The 16294-nt window shown below is 43.1% G+C and overlaps 1 protein-coding gene across 5 annotated transcripts in view; it reads left to right on the top strand.

Annotated features, from left to right (window-relative positions):
* Positions 1-16294, top strand: part of EYA2 (EYA transcriptional coactivator and phosphatase 2) — an 87623-nt gene that overhangs the window by 49190 nt on the left and 22139 nt on the right. For all 5 annotated transcript variants that reach the window (XM_040079866.1, XM_040079864.1, XM_040079867.1 and 2 more), the window contains exons 6-9: positions 7783-7850; positions 9757-9934; positions 11581-11708; positions 12194-12277. In XM_040079866.1, coding sequence (XP_039935800.1) covers positions 7783-7850; positions 9757-9934; positions 11581-11708; positions 12194-12277 — 458 coding nt within the window. The remainder of the gene's footprint in view (positions 1-7782; positions 7851-9756; positions 9935-11580; positions 11709-12193; positions 12278-16294) is intronic.

Raw genomic sequence — 16294 nt, 5'->3', positions numbered from 1 at the left:
GCTGGTTTGCATTAATTGCAGTCTAAAACCATGGCAGTAAAGTTGTGCTGCACTCCGTGGTGGGTTCAGCAGGGAGAGGCCTCTCTTCAGGAGGGGTCAGACCTCACTTTTTGCAGTGTAAATACAAGGTTCCTCAGAATAACAGCACAGTCTCCCTTTCAAAGATTTTTAAACACCAGGGGCTGACTGTGCTCCATTTACTTTGTTTTAAAGGGAGCTGATTTCTAGGAGAGGGAAGTCTGTGGGAGAGGCGAAGGTGTTGACAGTGATGCACTGTAGGCTGCAAGAATCCGTGCTACTGCTACCCAAGGGGACAGCTCTGCTCTAGCTCTTGCCATTTGATGGAAATCAAATATTGACTGGTACAGTCAAAGCAGGAATCTTCTCTGAGGCAGAGCGTTTGTTTTGGAGGCGTCTTGTGTCTCCTTGAGAGTTTGGTGTGACTTTGTCACAGGCTTGCAGAGGTGGCACTGGGGAGATGGCAGCAGCTGTGACAATCAGGAGTCAGAGAGAAGCAGTAAGGTCGAGGCAGTAAAGGGACTGGATAAGGAAAATATAGAGAAAAGTTTGTGTGGTGAGGAAGGAGGCATCTACAGAGAAGAAAGAAGTGACATTTCCCTACCATGCAGCTTGACTGTCTTGGGAGCATTGGTGAGGTCAGATAGAAATCTTGAAATATGGGTTAATGAGCAAAATCAGCACAGAAAACAGTTACAGAGATGTTTGGATGTCACAGAGACTTTCTTTTCTTTGTGGATTTTATTTTCATTGTTTCTGTAGGATATAAAAAAAAATAATCCAGAAACATAGGATGGTAGCAGCTAGGGAAATCATGAACTTGGCCTTGATTATTCAGCTTACAGTGCACTTGGCAAAGAATATGCTAAAATGTTATGGAAGCTTCACTAAATACTTGATTCAGTATACCTAATGATTTTGAAAATGTCTAGAGGGCAGTAGAAGAGCTAGTGTAAAATTACATATAAAAATCTGTATCAAGAAACATCATACCTACATAGTCAAGCATTTGAAAGTTAGGAAACATCAGATTGGTGATGCTGTGCAGTACTGGTACTGCTTTTGTTCCATCTCATCTCCAGGCACTGTGTGAGGTAATGCTGTGGTGGAAAAAAACAGAATTCAGTCATAGGATGAGAGGCTGGGATAATGTTTGTGGACAAGTTCAGCCTGACCCTGCTTCAGTCAGCACAGGCTGTGCAGCTCAGGGGTGTCTGAACTGTGCTGCTGGCAGTGGATAATACTCTTGCAGGGACCTTTTTATATGTAATTTGGATGCCCCTTCTGTTTATATTGGCGGGGTTTAAACTCTGACACTTCTGCACTGCAGTACTGTGACCTCTGGAACTATGAGAACACCTGCACTGTCTGAAGGGAGCCCACTGAGTTAGCACAGATAAAAAGAGGAGGGTAAAAATTTGACTTAGAAAGTCTGTAACTGGCAGATTAATTGATGCTGACAAGTCATTACCAGGACAAAGATCACTCTACTGTTGTCAAGTTTCTTTCATTTTTCTCTGTTGTGGCTCTTCTGGAGCCCCTGCAGTACTGAAGCGGTGCACGGAGGCTGGAAAAGCCTCAAGACAAATGCCTGAATCTAAACTAAAGTTGAGACTTTCAGGGATCCTAAGTAATGGGTCAAAGACTGGAAATGTGCTGACCAGCTCTCTCTTTTCCACTGGTATTTGGAGATTTACTTTGCTCAAGAGGAAGAGAATTGCTAAATAACAGCTGTGCTGACAGGGCAAGAATGGCATGACAGTAGATGTGACAAGGCTACTTAGATTTGAATGGTGACCTGGGACCTGGAGGTTTATGGCCACTAATTAGCATAGGAGGTGGAAAATCCAGCTTTGCTTTATTACGTCTTGTTATCTGCCAGTGGAGGATTGTGTCCAGGATGAAACTGCAGTTAGAGGAATCTTTATTCTTTGGTGTCCCTGGAGTCACCCAAAAAGTCCGTTTTACTGGTTGTTTTCTTCTGCAAGGTATTGCATGGAAACAGTCTACATCCTTGCTGTAAGGATGTTCACTTTTTGGCCCAAAACATTTCCTTGTGATTTGTTTTGAAGACAGTCCAGTGTGATTTCCTTCTGTGGCTGTAGCATTGTTAGATAGAAGTGGTTAAAAACACGTTCTCAGAGTACAGTAAAATCTAACTGCTTTCCCATGGTTCAAATCCTGAGAGGAACTATAAACCATCCCAGCACTTTCAACACCGTTGTTGATCTGGATTGAGCTGTACAGATGACCAAGCTCAAAAGGGTGGTAAAAGCCAGGCTCTTAGAGCTGCTCTGGTCATCACTTATTAAAGCTCTTTGAGGCTCTGTGGGTGAGTACTCCCAGGAGCAGAGGAAGAGCTTCAGCTCAGAAGAACTGAACCGTGAAATGTGTTTTATATCACCATTCAAAGTGCCCTCAAGCACCTGGTCAGGCTGACAGGACTGCATGGGGTTGTGGTGGGAGACAAATGGACTTACTTGGAATGGTTTTTGTACCTGAGAGTATCATGTGCAGGAGGTGTTCATATGCTTTTGGGAGCAATGTCCTTTACCAGACACTGCTGATGTCAAGTGGTGTAACATTGTAGAATAATGCTTTTCATCTAGGTTAATGCAGTTTGCTCTTCCCTGCGCTGTCTGAGCCCTTCCAGAGAGAAATACAAGACTTTTTGGGGAAGCGTTCATTACACTAATGGCAAACAGTTGAGCAATCTGCTGCAAAGTACATATGGGTTGAGTTTTTCTTCTCCTTTAACAGGTCAGATCGTCTTGAAATGCCTCCACAGCTGACAACCATGCAAGGTTTTATGAGTCTTCTTGCCCAGTAAATGCAGGCAGATGTTGTAGGATTTGGAACCTTACGAGGCACTAGAGTATAGCTGCTGGGAGGTAATTTTGATGAGTGCTTAACCTCTCACTAAAAATGTAGCAGCTTGGAGAAGGGAGTATTTACTGCAGGAAACATTAGCTTGTCAGAGAGCTAAAGCACTGCAAAGAACCTCTCTGAATGACCACGGAAGTCTTCAGGCAGATGTTGTTCATAGCAGGGCCACGCACACTGTGCAGGGAGGTGGGCTGGGGCCGTTCCCTGCATCAGCAGTGCTTCCTGCAGGAAAACAGACTCCTGATGTCAGAATGCACAGGCCATTGTGTGCAGGCCTGTAAAATACCATGCAATTCAGCTGACCCCTGCAGGCATTTGTTTTATTAGTCCTAAATGGTCAAATAATCCTTGGAGAGAACTCTCTGTGGAACCATTGTGCGTTTCATCTCCAAGTCAGAGGAAATGCTTAGGTCTGAGCTGCATCATTCTGGTTTTTGGATGTTAAATCAAGACACAAACAGAAACGCCCGTGGTAGCCACCCTCAGTGTTGCATCTTTTAAGTGTTCCTGGACTCAGTTGCTGCTGGCTGCCCAGAGAGCTGTGATAAACACTGAAACTGTGTGAACCTGTGCTGAACCTGGCCATCTCCTCCTCTGACTGTTGGGTATTTCATTGAATGTTGAAAGTGCAAACCAGCTGTTCTTCTAATTATAGCAGCTTACTCTCTTTTGAGCAGTGCAGGAGGCTTGGAGAACACCTCCCTGTTGTCAGGGCCTCTCTGACCTGTGAAGGACAAGGACACAAATCTGATTTTCAAAGCTTGCTGTGGTTTTGATCTGAACTACACTACAGGCCCATCCTGTCTTCATAATCACCACTCCCTAAGACACCAGCATTCCTGTATCATACTGTGCATTCATAAGCTGAAAAAAACCTTTTTTTTTTCTTCTTTTAGCGATGCCAGAGCTTAGTTCTGAATACACTGAAAATAACCATGAATATTCCTTTCTTTTCTTTACTTGCTCCTACCTGGCAAGGAGGGGAAGCCTGATACTGCAGTGACTGAAAGACAGATGTAGAGGGTGAGAAGCTGGCATGAAAGTTTTTGCAGGAGCACGGGTCAGATCACGCACCATTGAAGTTGTCATTGACCATGGCATAGGGTTTTTTTGGAATGCTTGAATTAGAAAGTGAATGAAGGGAGCATAGCAAATGAAATCCATCTGTATGAGAAGGGGAATAGAACATTAATCAGCTCACAAAGAGTTTTTCTGTACATGTTGCCCTTGGACACTCACGTGGAGAAGGGCCACATCTACTTATCAAGGAAAAGTCATGGCACTGGCTCTGCCTGGCATGTGGGCGCCTTTCATGCGGTGTCTTTCCGTGCAAGTGTGTGTGTGATAGAAATGCTTTACAGAACACTTACAGTACCACACATCTGAAGAGCTGCTCTGCTTCAGAGTTCAGATTGTTTTATTATGAGCTAAATGTTCTTTAAGCTACCTGTGAATGAGGGCATTGTGACATTTAGCAACTGGCTTGATTGAACACAGATGTGAGCCATATTCCATATGGAGAAGATCCAAAGGGGGAGATCCTGGGCTTGTTTCTGATTTGCAGGGAGTTTGAATGCAATTACTTGGCATTGAGCTACCAAGATAGATGGAAACAAATCGCTTGCTCCCACCACCTCTACAGAATTGCAAATGTAGAATCAGCCTCAGTTTGAGAGTGTGTGTTGTCTTCAGAGGTCCATGGAAAAAAGCCAATATATGTGAAAGCAAAAGTTCTGTAGAAATAGGCAGAAGCGGGAGGGGGGCAGGCATTCATGTGCACTGCTTATCATGGGGATTCCTAGGAGTGCCCCATTCCGCATTGCACCACTTTCAAACTTCATTCCAGTCTTTCTCTGAATATTACAAGAAGTGCTATTACCTGGGAAAGTGCTTGAGGGGGGAAATGACTACATGGGAAATAGGGCTAAATTGCAATATCTGTTGATAATTTTCCTGTTTCTAGAGTGTAAAATTTACTGATGCAAAACTGAAATTGCACCTGGCAGAATTCATTTTGTTATGGAAGTGTTTATTTCCTACCAACAACTTAAGGAGGAAAAGCAAACATTTGGGGCTGGTTCTGGCATGTGTTCTGAACTGCTGAACTCTACAAGGCTGATCACAGAAGTTGTGACCAGCAGGCCTCATTCTCTGTTTATGGAGAGAGAGGGTTTCTCTTTGTCTCCATTGCCTGTGGCACTTGTTTGTTTTCCTGCCTTTTGAACTGAGGGTGCATCATTGAAAACATGGTCTCTCCAGTCTGGCCTGTGAAGTGGAACAGGGTCTGAGCTATAATAGTTCCCAAGACAAATATTGCTGAACCTGAGTCTTTAAGAACTTTCTTTTACGTGCAGATAATTGATTTTTTTTTTTTCTATTTTCTTTTTTTTTTTCTTTTTTTTTTTTTCTCCCAGCTTTTCATCCTTGCTCAGCTGGGAAGAAATTCCAAGGTTTTACTGATTTTGGTTCTCCCCCGTGTCCTTATCTGTAGTTACTCTGCTGTAGCACTGAGCTGCCAAGACATACTGAGCTTAGCAGCTCTCAAGGTGTGCTGTGGGGAGGGGGTGCTCTGAATGCACTGCTGGAGGGCAAGGAAAAGGGTTGTGTTTGATCTCAGTTTAGACAAACAGTGCTGAGATGGTAGTCCTCCTTGGTCAGGATGCAGTGACAGGAGCCAGAAGAAGAGAAAAACCTGTGGTGCCAGGTTGAGCTTCAGTCTATAGGGAATACCAGTCTCCAGCATTTTCACAAATATTTAAGTATGTAGGCAAAAAATCTGTTCTTCCTTTGGAAAATCCCCTGGCCTGCAGTGGCCTGTAGGGACACCAGAACTTGGGTAGCTCATCCAAAGTGGCAGAAATATCTTTTACAGAAGCACAGTGTAAAATGCACCGCAGTGGGTGCAGTCAGAGCACTGTGGGAAGCTGTGGAGCACGAGTCACTCCCCTTCCTCTCATCCCTGCATTCCTGCCCTTCTCTCCCTGCTCACTTATGGTGTGTGCAGGGACACACTGGCTCTTCACAGCTGCTGCAAAGTTCTGAGCAAGTTTAATCCAACTGAGCCAATCCCTCCTTTTCCTCACTCTCTCTGACTGTTTGGAAACCAGGAAGCTGCCGTATCATGTGCAGGTAGCACAGCAATAAACATGTTCTCATCACAATTTACACATTAAGCGTGAGTCCCTCGAGGTAACTCATCCCCCTCCTGACAGCTTTAATAAAGGATGATGGATTGTTTCTAAATGACAGTTTAGGAAAATCAAAAATTCCCCCCTGTATTGTTCCGAGCTCTGGTGTACAAGAGCTGTTTTGTCTTCTGTGAAAGTTGTTTTTGCCTGTGAGCACTGGGGCTCTATTCTCTCCTTCGCAGTGGTGAAGATGCTGTTACCACAGGAATCTATTCATACTGCTGCATACCTGTGACTTTTGGAAAACCCGCAGAAGCCTGTCACGGGTGGGAAGCGGGGAAATGCAAAGAGCTGAGTGTGTTTCTGTCTTAGGGATGCTGCTCTGGGCAGCCTCCCCATATGGGCTGCTGGAAGCAGGAGGAATTGGAGCTGATCCACCCAGAGCTGCCTCCAAGGCAGGAATGCCAGGAGGAGGCATCACCCAAGCCCACCTGCACTGGCTCAGCTCCCAGCCAGCACATTCTGGCTCTTGGGGAGACCCAGGTACCTGGCAGTCACCTGCACTGTTTTCTTCCTCTCTGCTGTTTTCTTTTTAAAGACCACATGTGGCAACAAATTAGTTCTGGAGGGCAGAGTTCTCTCTCATGGTTCTTTTTGGCTTGAGATTTATTTCTCAGTGCATGTGCTGTGTAGCTGCACTTGGCAGAGTGGAGTTTGTTCAGCTGTCCATTCCCCAGCTAATCTGGTGTCCTAAAATAAAAACAAGCAAGTGGAACTTTTGGAGGTTGGTTGCCACATGGAGATGTGCAGAGTGTCATATGGTTAAAACAGCATTGCTCAAAGGCATTCACATGTGAGAAGGCAGATGAGAAGAAAAGGCCAAATGCCTGATTAGGGCTCAGTCTGGGGGTACACTGAGGTGACAGAATGAAGCCAAGGTGAGCCCAGTGCAGCCAGGCAGCACCAAAATCACATACCATGTGAAATACTGAAATCAAACCCAGCATGGAGCGGGGTTAAATCAAGGCTAGAACTTGTGAGGTGGTGAGAGCTTACAGCTCTGCTACCACGGGCCTGATGGGAGGCAAAGACAGAACATTCCTGTAGGTCTTACCTGAACATTTACTTCTCCAAACAAAATCTGTGTGGTGGTGCCTCCTCCAGCTGAGCGAGCCTGGCTGAACATCAGCTGCTTTGCTTGGGGCAGAACCATGTCCATCCTTTCTCATCCTAATATCCCAGGATGAAAAAATGTATTTGCACCTTGCTGTCCCAGAGATCTCAGCAATATTGTTCTCACACTGGGAACAGCAACACCAGGGAACAGATTTTTCTTCTGAAAACTCCTGGCTACCTGATCAATTAGGACACATGCCAGGATACCCATGCAGGAAACAGCACATGTGGGAGGATGTAAATGTAACCTGAGGGGTTTTCCTACAGGAGGAGAAGATAAAAAATACTATTCCATTTCTTACTGTAAAAATAAGTAACTGAATTTTAAATCTGGGCTGAATCCTTGTGTTCCAGCTGTGTTTCCCTGCCCAGTAATCCATGCTTTAGTGTATGTAATGAATGCCTTTCAGTCAGTAAAGCCAGTAACAGCCCAAAGTTTTTACAGCCTCAGATTTGTGCCATACTTTTTTGTTGTGGGCTGGTACTTTACTTCCTGTTGGAAAACATTTGAATGAGCATACCCTGTTACTTTGATTGCTGCTGTATCTTATGACTGTGATGCTCTTTCCCTCAGGCACAGCAGGGATTTACCAGGGAGCCAACGGCCTGACAAACTCTGCAGGATTCAGTGCTGTGCATCAGGTATGGTGCAGCATCTACTGCGGGCAGCCTTGTCACTGAACTTTAAACCACTTGGAAGATTTTTAGATCAGAGAGATTATTTTAGTGCTCACAGGTATTTAAGGAAGGTATTGCTTTGTGGTTTGCTCTGCTCCTTGGGCCTGTCCATTTGCTGAACTTGGAGATGCCGTGGTTAATTTTGAGATGTGTCTCAGTACACACACACAGAGTGCAGTCCTTGCAGGAGGAGGGTGCCCTGGCACTCTCTGGCTGCTGTAGCAGTGCCAAGAGTTCCCTCATTCTTCTGCCATCTTCCAGCTTTCAGATACGCTGTGCATCCTCTCCAGAGGGAGCAGCTTCCAGGATGCTGTTGCCTGCTGTCTCAGCACCGTGCAGTAGATGTGCACAATCAGAGAGAGGTGCTGGCAGGCCCTGGTGGAGGCTGAGCCATCTGAGCTGTGTGTGCACTTCCCTGCTTGAGAACACACCTGTCCGTGGGCTCCATGCCTCGGATACCTTGAGAAATGTGTGTGTAAATAAACAGCAGGCACCTACACACAAAGCAGATGTTTTTCAGTAGCAAATGGCTCTTCCTGTGTGGACCAAACAAATGAATACATTGTCCCAGAAAATGTGTTTTGGTTAGCCAATAATTTCAGTTCCTCGTTTGTAGGGTGATTGTTGACTTGTATTTTTAATAACAACAGTGGGCAATTTCTTTGATGCTTCAAGTTTGGGCTTAAAACATCAGCGTTACTGACAGAAGTGGATTTGATTGAAGTATGGAGGTTACCTAAACAGGGCGAGAAGCTGGGCTTTTTTCATTATTTTGTAATTTTCTGTAGGAGAAAACAATGAAATTCTCATTTCTTTTTCAGTCTAATTGTTCTTACGACAATTTGAGTCTTTGTTCTTGAGAGCTCCCTGGTGATTGGAAATTAATGAAATAGCTGTCACAGACAAAGATGTAAGCTATTAAGGAGGAAAGTGCTTTTAGTCTTTCCAAAGACTATTTATTATTTAATTTTATTTAATACCAGAGGCTAATTATAATTTCTGAGGAAATAAAAGCCTTCTGCTCAAAGACAATGCCCACAGCACAAACACAATTCTCTATCTGAAAAAGCAAATTCAGTGGACAAGGACAGGAGTTGCAATCAAAACAAAAAGAAACAAATTAAACCTTTTATTCTTTGATTGTTCAGAGATACATTTTATAATGTTTTCCAGTGCCCTGCTTTTCACAATAAACCCACCAAACATGCAAGGATAATGGTATGGGGTTTCTTTGGGAGCCTTAAAATCAAGACAAATAGTTCTGTGATACCTCAGCTCCCCAAGGTCACTTGCACCTCATTTTTTTAGTTCATTTTTCTGTAGGTAGGCAGGATCAACCAGGCATATATTTGTTGCTGAGATAGTTGGGCAGACTGTTGTGAGCTGCAAAAAAATTGCTACTTTCTCTTCGTTTTTTTAGCCTAATATCTGATCAGAAGATGTTGCTGATCATGGGAAAATGCAGCCTGTTTTCCTCCTTCCATCATGCAGTTATTCATTCTGTTCTTGCAATTTCTTAGGTATTTTGTTGTTTACAAAGGTTATGTGTTGCATCATGGCCCTTTTCAGAAAGCTGCCCCACTTCACTCTTACATAAAATTGTTAAACTCTGTAATATAAAGTGTGTCAGCACTGATAACTAAAATCCTATTAAAAAAACCCAGAACTTACTAGATTTCTGACCTCTTGTTGGTTATTGTATCGTAATAAAATAGGATTATATTTGGGAGAAGCAGAAATGTCATTTCCTACGTGAACCAAGCGCAGCTCTTCAGTGAAATGTTCCTGAGCCGTGACTTGCTGCGTGCACATGTAACGCATTGCTTTTGTGGTGGTTTGCTTACAAGATGTTTCTTTTTTCCCCTCCAAGGACTATTCCTCGTATCCCAGCTTCCCTCAGAGCCAGTACTCTCAGTATTACAGCTCGTCCTACAGCTCCCCGTACGTGTCTGCCAACAGCATCAGCCCCTCGGCCATCCCCACCTCCACCTACTCCCTGCAGGAGTCTTCCCACAACATCAGCAGCCAGAGCACAGAATCCCTCTCTGGTAGGTGCCTCCTGTGCTCCCAGCCTGGCAGCCTCAGCCAGCTGGAGACACAAACACTAGCATCTTGCTGCTGGACTTCAGAATTAAAGTACGTATCGATAGCTCGGATCGTCTAGCACTGAACGGGGTTTGGGAAGAGATTGGAATATCCAAGCTCTCTAAAACCATGCTGTGTTGTTTCCATGAGCATGTGAGGTTTGATCTCCTCTAAGGTAGAGGAGATTGGTTTTCTTTCTTTTCTTCTACAGAAAGATAAGACAATGACATACCAACCCCAGATCGGTACTGAGGGCTGACAGGGATGGCAATGGATTCAAAACAAGCAGCCATGCTCTAAAAAATTCTCAGTGTCCTCAGTGTCTGATGTCGTTTTAGCCCATGTCTTTGTCAAGGATTATATTCACCTCTTATTACAACATGTAATATTGTGTGTTCGCAAACAGCTGCATCAAGAGAAAGCCCCTCTTTAAAAAATCAGCACAAGCTGTGTGTCTAATATGAAAGTTCAAGATGAATTCCATGCCAAAAAAAAAAGCTTCAAAAATTGTGTCCTCTCTTTGAATGCCTAATTTTTAAAGTTTCAAAGCTGAAGTAGTTTATGGAATTACTGGTGGATTATGATCCCCCAGTGTCCTGTTCAAGAGCAATCTTCAGATATCACTTCCCTACTAGTTTTCATTGGCGTGCAATAACATTTATATAAAGCACCACACAATTTGTGGATGATGGCAGTACACACCCACTGAAGGTCTGCTGACTTCAGAAACAAATCCCAACATCTGTGGTTGCTCCAAAAGGAAAATAGACTAGTATTGTTTTTTAAAAAGAAGTGATCACAGGCCACTCTAAAAGCAGTTGGAGAATTTTCCTTTCCTTAGATCTTATCTCAGCCTTTTTGAGAAGGGATGATTTCAAACAGGCTTCTTGGGCACAATCCCAGCTTCTCTGAAGAAGAGTATGATTATTCTAGGAAGTTGCAGAGGCCACAATTTAGCAAAGTGTAAAGAAAAATATGTTTGAAAAGGATTTGTAATGTAAGGTGAGTGAAACCCAGACAGGTCTGTGAAACTCAAGCCAATCAAAACAGATACTGTATACACAGGAAGTTTATCTTTTAACTGTCTTTTCTCAGTTATATCTAAAATACCATCCTCTGAGAAATGGGCTAAGGCTCAACAGGTTAGTTCGGTATTTTTAAATAAAAGTTGATGTTGAAAGTATATTTTTAATCATTAGCATTCATCAAATTAAAAAAATATATATTTGAAAAAAAATTCAGAAGTGTAATTGGTATTGGATTCTGTTTCTATTGCCTTTCTAATTTCTGTCTTTGTAAAGAATGGAGGGGAGTAAAATTCCAATTTTTTTTTATTTCTGATGAAAATTTTGATAAAGTTTTTTGAAATGACATGTCCTTTTTGAAATGTTACATAGGAGGTTTTGGTGATTTTTTGAAATTTCTTTAAAAATCTTATGAGTTAAAACTAATTTCAATGACACTGTTAGCTACTGGTGTGAAAAGAGTGAGATTTTCTAGTGGTGTTTTCACAGTCTTTCTGTTACTTTTCAATAAAAGGTTTGATGCTCAAATTACAGTGACACAATGCAAAAGTTAAGTTTACAATGGAATTTCTTTCTCCTAATAGGGGAATATTCAACAACACCAGCAAAAGATATAGAGACAGACAGACACCACAGAGGGTCAGATGGCAAGGTACGAGCCCGGTCAAAAAGAGGCAACGATCCTTCCCCTACTGCTGACAGTGAGATTGAGGTAATAACTTTAATTTCTATTCCTTGGGTACATCCAGCAAAGATGAACAGTTGCCTCTGTTAGCAAATTTGAGAGACAGAACCAAATTAGTAATACAACTGGAACCTGCAGGCATGAGTAGTCAAAACAATTGCTCAATTTCTGTGTTATCAACATCTCAAACTGTTCTTCATATGTACCCTTTTTTTATTTTCCTTTGGGCTTTTTGGAAGCCTGATGTTTTGTTCCCCTGACTTGGTAGGCAAAGGGGGATTTCTGGGGTTGCTAGGAGAGCAGGCTCTTGGGATGGCCAGCACACACATAATTCCAAAATTCCTGATGTTTCATTTGGCCTCCTTTCACAAAACATCCACAGTCAGTGCTCCAAATGGCTCGAGATCTTAAAAATCTCTAGTCCAACAGGACATATTTCCTGACTGAACCTGTTCTTGCAGTTGCTTAATATGTAACTATATTTCTTTTTTCCACCCCATCTGTCATCACAGCGTGTGTTTGTGTGGGATTTGGATGAGACGATAATTATTTTTCACTCCTTACTCACGGGAACCTTTGCATCCAGATATGGGAAGGTAAAATTTAATTTTTTTAGCATTACTGCTTGTCCAGCCAAATTGCGTCGGGAACTGTGGGGGCAGCTAATGAGACAGCTTTTCAAACAGATGCTGCCTGTTTTATTCAGACATATTTGTATAAATGTGTCCTGTGGTATTTCCTCCGAACATGTGAAAATTTAATTTGCCTCCCTTTCATGTTGCAAGTAGCCCCTTGTTTTTCCAAAGCTTGTGTTGTTCAGCTGCCACTTGCTGGGATGTTCTTCCAGTGTCTGTCTTCTGCAGGAGAGGGCATCCAGCAGCCAGACTCCGTTCACTCCAGCCTGAATAAGCTAACACTTTTTTTTGTTCGACTTTTTTTGTTTCCTTATGAATCTCAGACAATTTTTTAAGAGAGATTTTGTGTTCCTCGGTCTGGGTTGCCATGAAGAACTGGCTGTGCTTCCCATAGCTGCTGAAGCTCACATTTCTGAGGGGGGTTTCAGAAACACGTTTAGCTGACCATACTTTAGATACCCTCTTTGAAATACAGGCAATTCCATTTTTTTTTTTTTTTAGATAACTCTGGCTGAACAGCCTGAACTTGGCTGCTAAGGGGAAAACACTGGCTTTTGGATTTAGTACCTCATGCTTCAATTTCTTCCTAAGGCAGCTTTTTATGATAAACACCTAAGTCACTTTGAATTACAGAATGTCAAACACTTTTAAATGCGTAGAAAAAAAGACAATATCATTACCTAATTAAAGGTGGATGACCTAGTTGGCAGCTGTTTCCACACATGGCTTTGAGCACTCAGCTTCATCAGGAGACTGGAAAATAACCCAGCTTCTCTCCAGAAAGCAGAAATATGATTTGACATCATTTCATGGCTTTACCAGCTGTACTTTTTTACGATGGTTATAACAAGCTGAATGTGTAATTAGTAAGATAGATTTATTGTTCACTGTTAGATGTGCACAGTTGTAAAGGATATAAAATGGTGTTTGTGGTGTGGAAGTCTACTGCAGCACTCGGAATGCTGCTAACACTTCTAACAGCACCCTCTGAAAACCGAGCACGTGTTTCCAAGCAGGGATTTACCCAGCCCTGTGTTGTACAAGGTCATTGAAGTGGTTCCTTTTCCCAGAGAACATAATGAACGAGGTGTACACGTGTAAGCTCAGACCTACTGCCTACGAACACCAGAAAGAATTAGGCAGGATCAGGAAACAAACTTGGGGTGTGCAGATCTGCTCTGTGGTTGAGCTGAGCCTTGGGTAGGGGCTGCTGTGTTCATATGGAGAATTCCCTGAATGGGCTGACTTTGTCCTAGCACAGAACCTCGGAAGCAGATGCCTTCACCTGCTGCCTCCTGCACACGTTTAGAGGGTGTAGAGTTGGAATCTCCTGTGTGGGGGCTTCTGCTGTCTGTTTCCTTTATACTAATTTAGAGAATGATATAAACAGGAGTATCATTTTTTAAAGAATGAATCACCTTTTCTATTAAGTTTCGATGGGTTCTGTGAGAAACTTCTCTAGAAGGACTATTTTCTTTGCAGTTCTTCATTTGTTTCATCAGTATTAAATTCCTCAGGACTCTCCTGTAAGGGAAATGATTGTGCTGTAAAAGTATTACAGGCTGGTGGCTTGATCCAAAGACAACCAGAGGCTTTGGTGGGCTTTGGAACAGACCTTAAACCAAGAGGGAAATACGGCACATTCAGACAGGCTGGGAACTGTTAAATAGTAGCACAGTTCAAAACTATCAAGTACAAGAGAAGCAGCCAGAGGTTAATGGTTTCAGAATCTCTCACTTCAGCAGTGTAGGAAGCGTTAATCTCGAAGTAAATTAGGTATCAAAACCAAAATTCTCCATAAAAAATTCACATGCCTGTAATTAGACGTGCATATGTTTATAATTAAATCTCACACATGGACATCTTGGTTCCCTATGTCTTTCTCCAAAAAAGGTTTCAGTGACCATTCCCCTGGCCAACATTTATCTCCCAGTATCATCCTATCTGTTGCACTGGTGGAGCTGCAGGTGCTCAGAGAATTACTCAGTAAAGTTGTTCAAGCTGAAGAATAACACCTCTTTTTGGGGTGATTTTTTTCTTGAAAGTTGGGAGGAGGAAGACCAGCCACAGCTTCAGAGATTTGGGTCTAAATTCCTGTGTTCTTCAGCTACTTAATCTCAAATGGTTGTGTGTGTTGCCCCTTCCTTGGTGATGGCAGCAACAGGGAGCTGTCCAAAAAATGAGCGGGGAAAAAAGAGGAGAAAGAACTCAAAAAAAGCCGTGTTATTAATGGTTAATGCTTCAATGCATATTTTCTGACCTGACTTCATGTGAAAATTCTCTTTGTTTTCTCTGTGGCTCTTTACATAGATATGGCCTTCTCAGGGCATTGAGAGTTAATCTCAGGTGTTTAGAAAATACTTTTCCCGCAGCATCAAAAGCAATTAAACCCCAAAATTTACTCAAAGTTGAAGCATGAATGAAGCCCAACCTAGGGTTCTCCTTTTTTGTCCTTTCTTCCCAAACCCTTTGCTGTAGCCCATGGATTGCAGGATCATCAGAAATTTGGTCTTAATGTCTTTGCCATAGGATGACGAGAAAAGGCAACCCCCGCAAAGGTTCCTGAGGCAGGTAAACCTGGATATTATGTTCAGGAGGGTTTATAAAACCTGTTCAGTTCCTGATCACTGTATGGGTGCAGAATATTTACCCTGTGCCTACAGACCACAGCAGATGTAGACCCTTGTGGCTTATTGAGGTGTCCATCCAGCCTTTTTAATCCCTTAGGTGTGTGTGATAGAGCTCCAGTTCCACAGGGAGATGGCTGCAGGCTTTGTCTTGGCAGCAAAGATCTGTTCCCCAAATCACTGATTAAACACAGTGGGGGTAAAATGGCTCAGGTTCTGTAAGAGGGCTGCTGGGCTTTCACAGGAGCTGGGTGAAAGTCAAGGGACGTGTTTGACACAGCAAGGTGAGCACGGAAAGGCTCGTTTGGTGGTAGTAATTTAGAAACAATATGAGGAGATTGCATGCAGTCCTGTGCCAAAAATAATTGTGACTGTGTTCCTCTTTCTCCATCTGGGATATTTGCAAACTTGTTCCATAGCCTGGGTTGTCTAAGCCTTAAAATTTCTAGACTGAAAGAAATGCAGAAATTTTTGTTCAAGTATTGTACTGCAGTGTCATTCTCATGCTTTTCGAGGCACTGGTATCAAGAAGAAAAGGGAGCAGTGGGTGTGTTGTTTTCCTTAATTTGAGGGAGCTCTGTGAAGCCAATACCTTTTCTTAGTATTTTGTATTGTTCCAAGAATGTGTGTTCTTGTTCTGTGTTACATCACTTCTTGGGACTGAGGTATCCTAATGGCTTGTGAGTGAAGTAAAAACTGGAATTAAAATTCATCTTTACATGCAAGATACTCCAAAATCCTGGAATCAAATGAAAAGAATTTTTTTTTTAGTCTGGACTTAGAGATTTGAACACATAAGACAGTCTAAATTCTTGAACTGTGTTGGAGCTTTATCAGCACTTTGACAGCGTCTGCTGACACCTGGGAGTTCGGATCTATAAAATTCCCTGCAAGCGCCATATGATTTCTGAGATTGTTCAGCATTTGGAATTAGCTCAAATTCCGAAAAAAAACCAAACCGCAAAAATCCGTAAAGCGCATTACGTCCCGGTTTTAAATCCGAGTCGTGCAAAGTCACGCTCTGGATGTTGGTTAACTTCCAGTGAGAGGTGTTGGGCTCCCTGGATGACTGTGACTCTGTGTTGGGCTCCCTGGATGACTCTGTGTTGGGCTCGTCTGGATGATGACTCTGTGTTGGGCTCCCTGGATGACTCTGTGTTGGGCTCCCCTGGATGACTCTGTGTTGGGCTCCCTGGATGACTCTGTGTTGGGCTCCCTGGATGACTCTGACTCCGTGTTGGGCTCCCTGGATGACTCTGTGTTGGGCTCCCTGGATGACTCTGTGTTGGGCTCCCTGGATGACTCTGTGTTGGGCTCCCTGGATGACTCTGTGTTGGGCTCCCCTGGATGA

Source organism: Hirundo rustica, chromosome 16 (genome assembly GCF_015227805.2).
Source record: "Hirundo rustica isolate bHirRus1 chromosome 16, bHirRus1.pri.v3, whole genome shotgun sequence".
NCBI lineage: Eukaryota > Metazoa > Chordata > Aves > Passeriformes > Hirundinidae > Hirundo > Hirundo rustica.
Note: the sequence above shows the minus strand (reverse complement) of the source record. Positions and strands in the feature narration are given on the sequence as shown.